We start from the raw sequence: 14,283 nt of genomic DNA on the forward strand, positions 1-14,283 counted from the left end.
GAATCCATCAGTTGTGGACAAATATGCACACACGCATGGTTTTCAGGCCAACTGGTCGATCCTGCCAGTAGCATGTGCTTCCCTCAAAGATTAAGCCATGCGAGTCCGAGTACAAACGGCTCGTACAGTTAAACTGCGAATGGCTCATTAAATCTTTTTTGTTCATGACATTAACTGTTCATGAACTCAGGATCGATTCTACTCTGCGGGGAAAAGAAACAACAATTGTGTATGCTGAGAGGAGGAGGAGCTGTTCAATTTCATCACCCAAACCTAGTCTGGTCCAAAGTGGTGGGCTTGAACCACTGACAGACCAACATCATTGGTCGCTGAGCTATGCCGCCACAAATGGCTAAAATAAGTTGTTGTAGCCAATCCTTTCAAATTACCAACATTCACTTAGCAACTATATATTTTAGTTACCTGAACAGCTATCTCATGGTTATAATGGTACATAATACATTCTAGTGTTGTTCTCAGGCTATTCTTACTACTTTGTAGTCTGGCGGTCCGACTTCACAAGACATTTTATTCCGCTGCATACACAAATTTCAGGAAAATAAGACCAAAATTGAAACCAGTGGGAATTATCCCTTAAGCTACTTTTGCTTTTACTCGCAATTTTTGTGGTCATTTCCTTGAAGTATACAAAAGACTGACTTTCACAATGTGCATCATCATTTGTTGGAATCTTACTTACAAATCACAAAGACCCCACATGCTGGCTTCTCCCACATCTGAGGCTTCAAGCACGACCGTACCTCCTTGTATATGAAGCTAAGTAAACATTGTTACCAACAAACAATGCAGACTTCAAAGCATCTGTCGCATAGAGTAGTCACGGCGAGACTGTAGCCTTTGTTTAGTTTAAAACCAACTGCATTAGGCTGCAGGGCTTTGATTCCACAGCATACACTTGTTCCATATGTCTCACAGTTTTTTTAGTCTCATCACAGAGCAAGTCTGGATCCATTTCATGCAAGAAATCAACACACTGAACTAACTTTACAGTTTGAAACATGAGTAATGTTGGGTATGTATGTGAACTTTCCACCTGTGTGAAAAAAACTGACAAGGATGATCGGTTTGTTAATAGCTTCAACAGGTGCTGCGATACATCAGACACTTGCCTCCGAGGGCATAAATCCTGTCAGTGTCGTTCAAGATTGTACTATTTACAGAATAATTAATAGTTACAGTGTATTAGTGTGAAAGTTATATCAGAAGTCTACTTAGATCTTCCAACAAGGTCAATAAAATGACACTCTGGCAGATTTTATTTAGAAAGATGACGTTTACATACACTGAAACCATACTACAGCTACACAGTAATTATAATGTAACGTGTGGTGTTTGACATTAAATGGATAAAAGTGACTCAATGAGCAGATTAAGTATTTCATGCCAGCGTACTTGGTGCAAATGCCCTCTCTACAGAATGGAATGAGATTTAAGGTTGCTGTATCTTAATGACTGACTTTTCTTCAATGATGCTTTAAGTCCATAACATCCAGAAATTTCCTCCTCCATGCCAGGTTAGGGTTGATTTAGACATCTGTTCCATTTGGCATACGCATGCTGGGAACACTCTACTTGGTGCCCTGGGCCATTTAACACTTGCTCAATATCTTAAAATGAAACTGCCTGTGTAGATTGCCTTGGAAAGGTGCCTGCGACAGAAACCCAGTTTGTGTTGAGGCGATGCTGCTTGCGGAAAGGCCTAAGGCAAGAGATTAGAGGTAGAATGTGATGAAGCTTAGTACTGCCAGATAGGGCCTTGTCTCTGGCAAGCTGCATCTTCAGTTAATTGATGATTTTTGTGTTTTTCTTTTAATTTGCTCCTGCTTTTTTTTCACTGAGTGGTCTCTTAGGGTCCCGAACAATGCGTGACCTCTAGCAAGTTTTCAAGGGACATCAAAGTATCCTGGGCAATTATAACATCCACAGAAAACACGAGACAAAGACAAATATCTGTATAAACACCCTCACGTAAATCTGACAAACAGATGAATTGCGTATTTGCCTCAAGTCTCCTAAAGGCTTTGGCCAAAACTTAAAGAGTAACTCTTTTTAACATCGCAGTATAAAACAGAGGTGCAATGAGCATCTGTGATCAAAAATGACTTGCTTTTGTTTTGTTCTTTTAAGCCAGACCCTCGGGCTGATAATAAAACCCACACTGAAGGTAATAAAACAAAAACAAAGAGTGAATGAACAGAATATGTTGATTTGTAGCTAAATCATTCCCTTACTAGAGATGGTAATATGGTCAAGAGACCAGAATTCATGGATTTTATTGTATTTTTTTCATCTGGCGGCCCTGCTAGGGTAGATGCACAACAAAGTGTTCAAATTTATCTCTGTGTTCAGAATGGAAAGTAGGTATACAATAAACAAAACAAAGAACTTGATATTTCTGAAAATTGGATTTTTCAGCTTTGGGATGCTCGATACTTACTTTCCTACCCTGCAGTGTAACAGAAGTGATCCACTGCTCCACTGGACCACATCAGCATCCAGGCTCATCCTAACCCCCTTTAACATATCACCTAAAGATGTTTTTTTTTTTTAATTTATAGGTTGCTAAATTGGGGGTGCGCATAGCTCAGCACGCTAAGCGCCCCCTTCCCGCACCGGGAACTAGTCCCGGAGTCGGAGGGCCCGAGCTCGTATCCCGCTCGGGGCTTGTCACACTTTTAGGGGCTGCAGGGTGGCGCAGTTGGTAGCACTGTTGCCTCGCAGCAAGAAGGTTGCCGGTTTGCGTCCCGGTGGGGGCACCGGAATCTTTCTGCGTGGAGTTTGCATGTTCTCCCCGTGCAGCGTGGGTTCTCTCCAGGTTCTCCGGCTTCCTCCCACACAGTCCAAAAACATGTTGAGGTTAATTGGTGATTCTAAATTGTCTGTAGGTGTGAATGTGAGTGTGTCTCTAAGTGTAGCCCTGTGATAGACTGGCGACCTGTCCAGGGTGTCCCCTGCCTTCGCCCTAAGTCGGCTGGGATAGGCTCCAGCCCCCCCGCGACCCTCATGAGGATTAAGCGGTGTATAGAAAATGGATGGACGGATGGAGGTTGCTAAATTGATGGACATGCTCCCAGCAGCCCTTCACAGGAGAAAGCAGGTATAGATAACGGATGGATGCTGCTACATGTAATCAGACGATGCATTCAATTGTTTCCCTCCCTTTTTTTATTCAAGAAGTGGTGTAGTTACAGGTTAACGTCAGCTTCCTAAAGAAAAATATAACCCCAAACTCTGTCACATGGCATACAAGTATGCAGGTCTTAAATAAGTATTTGATGGCCAGCTTGCGGCTTACATTTAATTAAAAGTTAAACTGCAGTTAAGTTAATATTTTTTTTAGTGTAGCAGACATTTAATTGTTTTTGTCTCTCAGGGAACTTTATTTGATTTTAATTCCTGAGGCTACTCTGAATGCACCTTGACCCTGTTTTATTTTAATTTCTGCTGCCATGGGGAAATTCAGTGTCAGAGAGAAATAATAATTATAGTGTAGGTGGGGAAGGTGCACCCTCATTGGTTTGGTAGAAGCAATGTCTGATGTGCAAATGTTGAGCACATGCCTGATCAGTCAGGATCAGCAGCTGATGGGCATACGCTCTCATTTTAGGCCCTCATTAAACAGTCTACAATACACTAAATAGATAAGATGAACAAGAAAACAGTCTCTATGCCCTGTACGCCTACATGTGTCAGATTTGTGATGCAGCAACTTCATCAGCACCAAGCTGAGCCACCTATTGATCAGACCATGTTGCCTAACGGACTGTTGAACAATTCAACATGAACTCTATGAATTAGAAACACACACAGTGTCTCTGGTCAATATTTAGTCCATAATGCATTATGAGTTCTTTAAACTGAATAAAATGTATTAAATGTATGAAGATTACAGTTTACCAGCTGCAGATGGGTAGGGTACACACCAGAATAAATAAATGTACTAAATTAGTTTCATTAGACAGGCTGCGAGTAACACAAGTATGTAAAACTATTGAACGCAACAACAAAACACATGAATATTAAATTAGGTTTTGCTGTTTTGTGTGCTGATATCTAAGGAGCTTAAACATGCTCGTCCCTGTGTTTTTAACCCTGATAGTGACAAAACTGGTTTGTTGGTTGGTCCGTTACTTAGTTCAAGACTGAAGTATCTCAGTAGCTACTGAAAAAACTGCTATGAAATATGTCACAGACTTCCATGTTGCCCAAAGGATGAAACCTAATGACTTTGGGCAGAACTCTGACTTTTCATTTAGCTCCAGCACGAGGTTAACATCTGTGGCTTTGAGTGAAATATCTCAATAACTGCTGTGACATTTAGCATAGACCTGAATTCCTCCCTTAAGGTGAACTCAAATGTAAATGAAGCATCGAGCATTATCAACAGGTCAAATCTTTAATCATCCAGCGCTTTGGTTTGTGGCCAGATATTTGCATAGTCATTGATTCTTGGTTTGATAAAATATTTGACCAAATAAAAGTGCAAATACTATTTGGTACCATGGCCTGATCACTCTGTGCTTCTTAGTTAATATGAGAAACTCAAGGCTGAATTTATTTCATTCATGTTTTTAGAGCTAAAGTGAATTTGAAGCCTCAATTAAAGGTTTATGTTAGGAATGCCCTTTTATGATACTGAATGGCTTTTCTCTCTTCCAAAACACCATGACCCATCCATCCACATGTCTAGCACTCTGTCCACTCCACCGGCTCTCTCTAAACCCATTTCCCTCATTGCCTCTACAGGGCCGTGTTTGATTGATGGGCCCAGGGACACCCTCACGCTGCTGTGTACCTAATCGCGGAGTATAGACTTGCCGTAACGCTCCATTAAGGGTCTGCAGCAGCACGGTGTAGTGGTTAGGGAAATGGGCCACGGAAGGGAAGGTCACTGGTTCAAACTCCCATGGGGTTCACCGCTGTCTTATCTCAGCGACATGTCCAATTGAAAAAATGAATTGTGACAGTTCGCGGGGTAATTCATGAGCACAAATACCGAATACGCTCTTCAATGAGCAAACACTGCTGTAAGTGTTAAGAAAATTGTGACCTTCTGCCTTGACAACGAGGCAGTATGAAAGAGGCAAAGTCAAATCTGCTATTGACACAATCTGGTAATGAGCTTGTCAGTCATCACAGAAGACTCTGTTTACTTGCAGGATGAAAAACCGTGGGAGGTTAAGAGTGTCAGTGACATGTTTGCTGAGCTTGAGTAATTGCGGTCTCTGTACAGCTATGCCAAAACCATGAGAAAAATACAGGCAGAAGAAGGTAGGATTCTAACTTTCTGTCAGAAGGATGAGCTCCAGAGATAGGCATATAGCCACACAAGTCACTTTAGGGGCAGCAAATTGGATTGCTTGTTGGTCCAGTGACTGATGAGTTAATTAAAGTGGAAGGGTATGGAGAAAGAAGTCAGACACTGCTCCATTTATTTATCCTGTATTGACTATATCTCTTTGCACTTCACTAGCTGGAGTAATCATTGTCTTTCTGCTCAAGAAAACAACAAAGACAGAGGAAATGGACATTGTCAAAATCCCAGTTCAGTTTCAAAACATCACAAGGGGATTTAAATTAGTTGGAATCTATACGATGTATTTAATTTGAATTGAGTGACAATAAATTGGGAATATTTTGACCTATGACTGTTAATGCTGCATATCTCAGGGAAGACTTGCTCCAAAGATGACACACCACAAGAGCTCGGGCATGAAATTGATCATTAGCATGTTTTTCTCTCTCAGTGACTTGAAAATCGTCACAGTGGATCATTCGCTCGTTTTGCAAAATCCTTCGAAGTCGGCAGCAAACTCTTACACAAAAACAGTGAAAATACAGAACATTTTGTGTCCCCAGTCTCCTATCCATTGAAATGAAATCACCTGAACCAAATTAAATAGAGTTTGTCACACTCAAGTTTGGATCAGTCTTTGTAGTTTTCATCCCCATAGCCTGACAATACATGTCATTAATAGCAGTAATTAGCTAATTTTAAGCGTATGGGACTGGAACGAATAAAGCAAACAGCTGTATTTATCAGGGACTGAGTCTGAGAGCCTTAATCGAACACCCTGCCTTCATGTTCTGTACTAGGTAGGAAGAAAGGTAATTCGAGCCCAGGCCTGTGACAGGTGCTGGAGGGGAAAGTGGGGGAGGTTTAGAACACCGCGAAATGTGGTGAGGCCGCACGGCGAGCGTGCCGAGATGGATTAGGGCTTACTTTGGGAGTGGGATGTGTGTAGTGGGTGTTGTGCTGGGGACTCAGGTGGTGCCTGAGGAGAGTACGACACGTCTGTATGCTTTTTCTCTCTACTGGCCGCAGCTTATGTGCTGCCTGGCGAGAGGAACACAGTGAACCCAGAGCTGAGAACAATTAGACACTGTTCAACCAAAGCTGAATTTGCATGAGCAGCAGCACCGACTCTGCTTGGTCCTAACAGTGACAGAAAAGACAGTTAGACAAGGAATCCCAGGAGAAGCACCAACACTGCAGTGAGCTTGAAATCAATCTGTTGTACGTGAACTTAAGTTATATATGAATGTGTTTTTCATGGTTTTATGCTTCTGTTCGAGATCGGTTATGGGGCGTTATTGGTTCCTAAACACTACTTTAGGGCCTGAACCTATATTTATGTTTTAGATTAGGGATAAATTACATTAATGTCAGAGGTATGATTAGATATGCAGCGCTGAGGACTATAGTGCAGGAAATATAAAATATGAATTGCATTTCTTTTTCCTCTTTTCCTCTCTTTCCCACACTCACAAACACACTGACTTATTTGACAGCCAAATCCAGATAATGTAGAATCAGATGCTTCTGATTTGTTATCAGGTGGCAAACCGTGAGAATCTCAAAAAATCTTCCTGCTCTGACCTGACCTCAAGTCCAAACATCCCACTGGATTCAAACGCAAAGACAAATCTTCAAGACGAGTCTTTCCCGTTGAGCGATGCACCTCATTCATCCGGAGCTAAACGCTGACCCAGCATAAAAGCTATTACACTGTTGCTCAGCGCAAAGAGACTCTGCATCTATAAAAGTAGGGAGGGATTAAATTTGCTGGGCTGCGAGCATCTCTCTGAATTCAAAAAGAGGCCCCTGGGAATGATCACCTTTTTTTTAAAAGATGTTCTGCATTGTTTAATATAAAACTACTGAACAAGGTAAAGCCCATTTGAATGCCTTTCAGCGCGCAGCATAACAAGCAGTCACACAGAGTAGACTCAATGCTGGTCCATCTGTCAGTCTTTTGTCCAAGTGATCCACCCAAAATGTCCTTCCAAAAATCAAGGCAACTAACAGTGATAATAAGCCTCTGGCAGGGAAACAATAGTTCGCATGCAGCTGTATGCAAATGTTTGGGAAAAGTGCATATTTTGTGGATGTTTTTTTTTAAAAGTTAAAAGGCCTAAATTCAACCCCTACAACAAACAGGCACATTAAAAGACTGTCAACAGTCAATTTACTTTTGTGGTATGTAATTGCTGTAAGTGTAAAAGCTTTGGCATCTGTCCACTTATAAAGTTTCATGGCCTTAATTAGGACTTGTCAGGTGGGTCAAGAATTGCCATTAGAACTGTTGACAATTTTCTATAGGCTGCTTTAACTAAATGATTGAGAATCTAAAGATCATGAACATTGATGTCTACAAAGCAGGGGAAGGTTATAGAAAGAAATCTAATTCCTTCCAGCTTCCAGTTGTCTAAAATGACAGTTAAAGGGGGCTGTGGAAGTCAAAACAAGATATGGAAGACAAAAAAAAAACTTTCAGATAAAACTGAACATCTGCTCGGAAAGGAAAGACAAACTGCCATCTTGCAAAGTATCTGCCTGAAGGTTTACCTGACACAAGAGTTCTACTGCGTGGCCACGTCACAAAAGTCACCATCTGACAGATGCAAAGCAACATCTGTAGCCAGAATAATTCCAGAAACAAGTGCTGTAGACAGATAAGTTCAAAGGCGCAGCATTTGATGTAAAGAACACCTTGCACACTCTTAAGCTGAAATATTCTGCTTTGGTGCTGTATTACAGCCAGTGGCTCAGGCACCACTGGATAAAAAGAGAACAGAATACATTCCACTAAATATCAGAACATTTTGGGCTCAGATGTCATGTAGCTATTCCTGAAAGTGACAAGAGACTTTCCTCTTCAAAAGAACAATGATCCAAAGAAGACTTTAAAATTTACCCCTTAAGAAACTGAAAGCTGAAAGTCATGGAATGTGCCTCAAAGTCCAGCTGAAAATCTGTAGGTAGATTTTAAACATGCCGTGCCTAAAAATATCTCAGATCTTCAGATGTTCAACAACAATGAGTGGGTGAAAATCCCCAAATCTAAAATAGATAAACTCTTTGTAAGCTGTGTTATCTCCCAAAGAAGTATACACACAACTTAGGATGCACGAGCCGTTGTGCATGCACAACTAGTGACATCACTGTTTCTATATAAGAGTGCAAAAGATGCATTTTAGTTTTCTGTCTGCTTCATAGGTTGTGCTGACTTCCTTAGATGTGAAAAATTCTGCAACTGCAACAACAACATATTCTCAGCCCTCCGTCGTTGTCCTGTGAGCTATTTTTCATGCTGTCTGTAAAATGATCAGAACAAGTTTTACTGGACCACTGTTGAAACATGGGTAATAATAAAACCCAAACAAACTAAAGCCACATGTCCCATGTTTTGATTATAATATCCAAAAGTCTTGTATGTAAGTTTGTATCTCTGGTCTTTACATAAAACGCTGCCATCACTGTGGTTGCAGTGACACTGGAGGTGTTTTTTTGTTTTTTTTTAACCACAAAATAGCTCTTTATTCAGAATGTCCTCTGTAGTACAGTTGCACTAGAACACTATATCGTGTCCCATATGTAAAGTCTATACAAAACCTCGAATCAACATATTTACAGAAGATGTTTTCTCAAAAGTGTAGCGAAAAAAATGAGGTTTGTGAGAACAATATTGTATAAGCCGCACTACATCACTGTGGGGATTTCCTTTGAGTGCTGCTACCAATTTCAAGATTTAATTTAGTCCATGATAAGAAACTACTGGCGAGCCATTTCTCTTGGCCGTCCTTTACTTGATTATTTCTTTTTCATGCGAGATCTGTTCGACAAATTTTCTTCTAAAAGCATTCGAAAAGAAGCACTTTTACACAACACTCATTTAGAAAACCACGTCAAATAAGTATATTATATTGAACACATGTGGCTACTTATGGCTCATACATGCACAGTACAACATTTTCTTCCAGCAAATCAGCATCTAGTTGTTGTGACATCTTGCACCTCTCTGCCTGTCAAACATCTGTCTGGTTGAGGAGACAAGAATTTTATCTACATTTCCTCAGTAATGCACACATTAAATGCCGAGGCAGGGGTTGCTGTGCTTCTGCATCTAGTTCAGAGGAAATTGAATCAGTGACATTAATTCAATTTCAGGAGCTTTCGAGGTTGACAGAGAATGTTATTATTTCAGTCTCAACACAACATGGTGTAATCAAGTTAAAAATCCCAGAATGTAGATGTGCAGTTTCCAGTTTGACATGTTTGAGCTGCTGACATGTGAGACACATTTAGTCAGCTTACACACTAGGACCCAAGAAAACAACTGGAAAGAACAAGAAGGACATCTACCAAGTCCATTTCTGTTTATTTCGATGCATTTCTATGCAATCCTGTGACTCAATTAAACTGAATAACTTTCTTTATTGGTTAATTTTATCAACCAATGACTTGATCTTTAAGCGTATTAAGATGCATTACACAAATGGGAAAAGAAAGCAATTATTTTGTTGTGATTCTTGAAGCTAGATCGGAATTATTGCACAACAAGACTATCTCATGAAACTTAACAAGCAAGTTTTTAACACCTGGTGAACAACTCACAATCAGGAATGCACAAAAATTGTTCGTACACCTACCCATGGTGCAGTTGGTGGTGAAGTGTGGCTCGATGGTAGCCGTATCATCCTGTGGGATCCGCTGATCGTAGCTGGCCGAGATCCGAAAAGGCGATCCTCCGTGAGTCCCCAAGGTGAGGTGGACCACTGCCCAGCTGCCAAGGAGAGAAAGCAGGAGTAGAGTCAGTGCAAGGAGCAGACACCAGGGCTGACAGATAAACCCACATCCTCTGCGGGGGTCGGGGGTCTGGGTAGCTTGGGCCTGCTCAGCCTGAGCTCCCAGAGTCTCAGAGGAGGGACTGTCCAAGGCTTCAGTGGAAGCTGACATGGGGGCTTCCTCATTCCCTTCCAGTTTGGGAAGATCCCTTTCTTCCTTTGCTTGGTGATGCATGGCCCACTCTTTGAGCCCACCAAGACTCTGCAGGTCTACAAGAGGCTTAGAGATGACCAGGTGTGTGGCGATGCCTCAGTTAAAATCTCACAGCTGGTGTGCGGTCAGACCAATGCAGACAATTTCTAACCACAATTACTGGAGGTGTGTGGTCAAGAAACACACTGGGGCAAATTTCTGGTGTGTTAGCGAGCTGCAGTCCTGCGATGAATGTTGTCCTCCTTCAACCACCGGCTGGCTTTGTGCAGTTCAACTGTCCCTAATTTTATTAAGCAAATTGAGCTGATTCCTCTTTGGCTCCGAGCTCAGAAACAATCTCTCTCTCTCTCTCTCTCTCTCTCTCTCTCTCTCTCTCTCTCTCTCTCTCCCCTCCCCCTGCCTCTTGCCTCCTGCCCATCCCTTCATTTATACATACAAGTCATGACACCAAATATAGTCAGTGTCCTGTAAATAGCTACTTCCCTGATGAGAAAGTACATTTATGAATGCCATATCTTGTGTGCAGATACACATCATCAGCACAAGGCCACAATAATAAACTCATCACGGCAGCCACACACACACACACGCAATAACACATTGTGTGCTTGAATGCAAAAGTCATCACAGGAGTACATTGCTGCATCACTGTGCACTGCTATAGAACCTTGTTTTGTCATTATAACTCATATAGAAATGGATACATATTGTTGAACCACTATCTACATGAACTGCATCCAGTTTGCAGACACACACATCAACAGCTCAGATATAAACAAAAAAAACTAAATCACAATGCTCCCCTATTATACCATCCTAGTGTGATCAGATAAATAGAATTAGCTATTATTATTTCTTAAATATTACATATTTGCACGGAACATTTTGGTGTCAACGTAACTGAATCACCACAAAACAAACGTACATGCAAAGCTGTCAGATTGCTGACTTGTGTGCTGAGCAAGGATGAGCCAGTTTTTTGTTGGCGCAGCAGGTTAAGTCTGATGTATTTCCAGCCACGTTACTGTTTCTGGCATAAATCTAATTTGACAAGGAGTCAGGAAAAAGGACAAAAAGTTCATCCTGAAGGTTATTGTTCTGCTTTCACTTTTATGGTTCGGTTTAGTCTCACTGCTCTCTTTAATATTGGTTCCTGCAGCTGTATCCAACAGAAAAATCTCCATATCCCAGCACCAAGCCGAAGACAAAGTCAGACAAATATAGCACCGAGATTAGCCATGGTAGAAATTTAACATCAAGTAGATAGATCTCAGGTTTCTCAGGGGTTGGTGGAAACAGCTAGAAGGAGAGTGAGTACTGGATTTACATCTCATAAGGTGGCACATTGATGTTGCTCAGCCTCTGCTTGATGTCTGACAACAACACGTTGATGTGTTACCAACAACTTTATAATGCACAAATCAGTCAAGATCAGGTGTCTGTGAGGTTGCATTGAATGTTCTGCTCCTTGTAGGTCAAAAAGTGAATATTGCAGTCATTTACCTTCTTTATTGGATGTCTGATAATCCAAAGAGTTTCTTTGTTTTAAAAGTGAATCTGTGTCCAGTTCTGAAATAAAGTTGTTTCTGTCTCTCGACGCGTTTGTTTTAAACATTTAAGATAAGTTGGTTTGTAGAAAAGCCTTGTCTAGATTTTAAAATTGTACAAGTACAAGCCTGAAAACAATGAATATCCCCTGGCCAACCAAAATGTTTGTTAATCAGAAGCTGTTTCGTGGCCATGCTTTAATCCAAAAGTGCTAAAAATTGAACATTACCTGGATTAACTACATTTGAGTCAATGGGGATAAAGGCATACGATGCACCGTATTCCTATTTGTTTTTACAAAAGAATTGTCTTCCAGATATCTCAATTTGTTTTCTCATGATGATTAAGTGCTACAGTTTCACCTCTTTTAGAGATTTAAACCGGCCACACACCATTGGTGATGTTATTCATAGTGCCCTAGGACAAAGAAAACTGTCTCTGTTTATTCTGGGGTTTATTTTGTGCTTTGTTTGGATAGAATTGTGCTGGTAAGAGTACAACAAATATAAATGCACACATGTACACACAAGCCTTCGCTACACAAACAGGCTCGGAGCTTTTCTGATTTCCCAAATGTCTGCGCTCTAACTCAACAGGCTTTGCATTACTACCTTTGCCAGGTTCCCTTCTTAGGCCTTTTTTTTTTTTTTTTTTTTTTATGTTGCGTTGCCTTTCCACAATCCTCCCTCTGTTCACTGCTCTCACCTCTTTCCAGTCACTTTCCACTCCACCGTCTATCCCTCTGCTTCTCATAGACGCTGCTCAGAGTGGAGGGGAGGTGCTGACCAGATGGGAAGTGATGGTACAGCCCTACAGTGCACCACTGGAGAGCAGCTTTGCGGTGCGGGACTTGCTCCCTGCCATTCCCCATGATGGAAAGGAAATGAAACACTAGATAAGGGCTGCCACTGTCTTCTTGATAACCTTGACATGATTTGCCAACTGAGTAATATGCGTACATTTTCACTGGATTCACCACCAGCGCAGCTGAGGACCATGTTTAGAAATAGTCCTTCTGTTATGCAAGCGCTCAGCGTGATGATAATGAGATCGTACCTTTCAGGAATGTTTTTCTCCTTGTGCACAAGATAAATGCAAGTATATATGCAATGCCACATACTGTTACACTCAGCTAAAGATGGACAAAGGTATAAATCTATAGTTTGTGGGTGTGAAAATGTAAACGAAGTGATAAATATGCTCTATATACTAAAATAACAATGGACAAAGCGATGCTGCATCCTATTTAAAGAGAGAAATATAAACTTAATCTCTGCCTCGGTGTAAAACTGTACACAAGTCTTGGACTACTGAATTATTCTTATGTGTTATCATGCTACGTCTGTGCAGACACTCACAGGACTGATTAACTGAGCAGCGGATCAGAACAGAGCTGCCAGAGCACATCACTCAAACATTTAAACTTAATTAGTAGTATACCATGCATGGCACAGCGGTCCTAAATATAAATAAATAAAGTGAAAATGAATGATAAAGACTCCTCATGCAGGAATTAGATATACATGACTAATCTGAATGCGGATGCTAATAATTCTCATTATGGTCCTTTGTGTCCTAGCGGCCTGTTGGTTATTTCAAATCACCTGACCTTTGTACCGACCGCTGTTCGGTAAGAGCCTCTCCCATTGACGGGAATGTTTTTTTTTTTTTTTCACCGCAGGAAAACAAAACAAAGCAGCTCACACCAACTAATCTTTGCTGCCAATTGACAATTCTCATTTCATAACGCTATTCATTTATGCTCCCTTAGTGCGCGGCTCTGGCTAATGTAGCTCTTTTAATTTTCATTTGGTGTGTGTCTGTGCATGTTTGTTTGTTGGTGAGGATGCAGGATGCTTATGTCCTAACCGCATTAAGACTTGTTTGTCATGGGTTCTGGTTTGCATTAGCTGCGAGTCTCATCTATCAGGACAAACAATGCACGAAAAAGCGTGTTGAAGGTAATACTTTTATGTTATTCTGATGCTGCGAGGTGTACTTGGAAGACCAGCGTTACACCTGTGTGCATTTGTCAAAACGGACGACACCCTGCATTTTTCTTTTCCTGTCATTCTCAGGTTGGTTCTCATTAGTGCAGAAGAAAATTTTGTGCTTATGTGTTTTAAAGAAATATCTCCAGAGTTTAGAAATGCCTCTGGGGAAAATCAAATTTGTGGTTAAAATGTTCGTGTGATGATTTTTTTATTTGCAAGAAGACATGTCAAGAGTGAAATTAGCAGACAGCACCATGACTAAAGCTGCAGCGTATCGATGACAGGCCCCAAAACATAGATTCAGACATTCAGACTTTCATACATAACAAACAGAAGGAACCAATCCTGTCATGCTTCAGAAGTGGTTTCTGGCTTGAACATGTACTGCTGTATTCCTCCGATAGTACAACTTGCCATTGCATGGTATAGCAACAGTGT

At 41.1% G+C, this 14,283-nt stretch overlaps 1 protein-coding gene across 1 annotated transcript in view; it reads right to left on the reverse strand.

The window, feature by feature from the left end:
• The window catches only part of LOC103356444 (ALK tyrosine kinase receptor-like), a 39,437-nt gene extending 28,965 nt beyond the window's left edge, over positions 1 to 10,472 (reverse strand). Inside the window, exon 1 of the mRNA XM_008280584.1 lies at positions 9,955 to 10,472. Coding sequence (XP_008278806.1) covers positions 9,955 to 10,324 — 370 coding nt within the window. The 5' untranslated portion in view covers positions 10,325 to 10,472. The remainder of the gene's footprint in view (positions 1 to 9,954) is intronic.
• Between the last annotated feature and the right edge of the window lie 3,811 nt (positions 10,473 to 14,283).

The sequence above is a fragment of the Stegastes partitus genome, unplaced genomic scaffold, assembly GCF_000690725.1.
Source record: "Stegastes partitus isolate 25-593 unplaced genomic scaffold, Stegastes_partitus-1.0.2 Scaffold200, whole genome shotgun sequence".
NCBI classification, from domain to species: Eukaryota; Metazoa; Chordata; class Actinopteri; family Pomacentridae; genus Stegastes; species Stegastes partitus.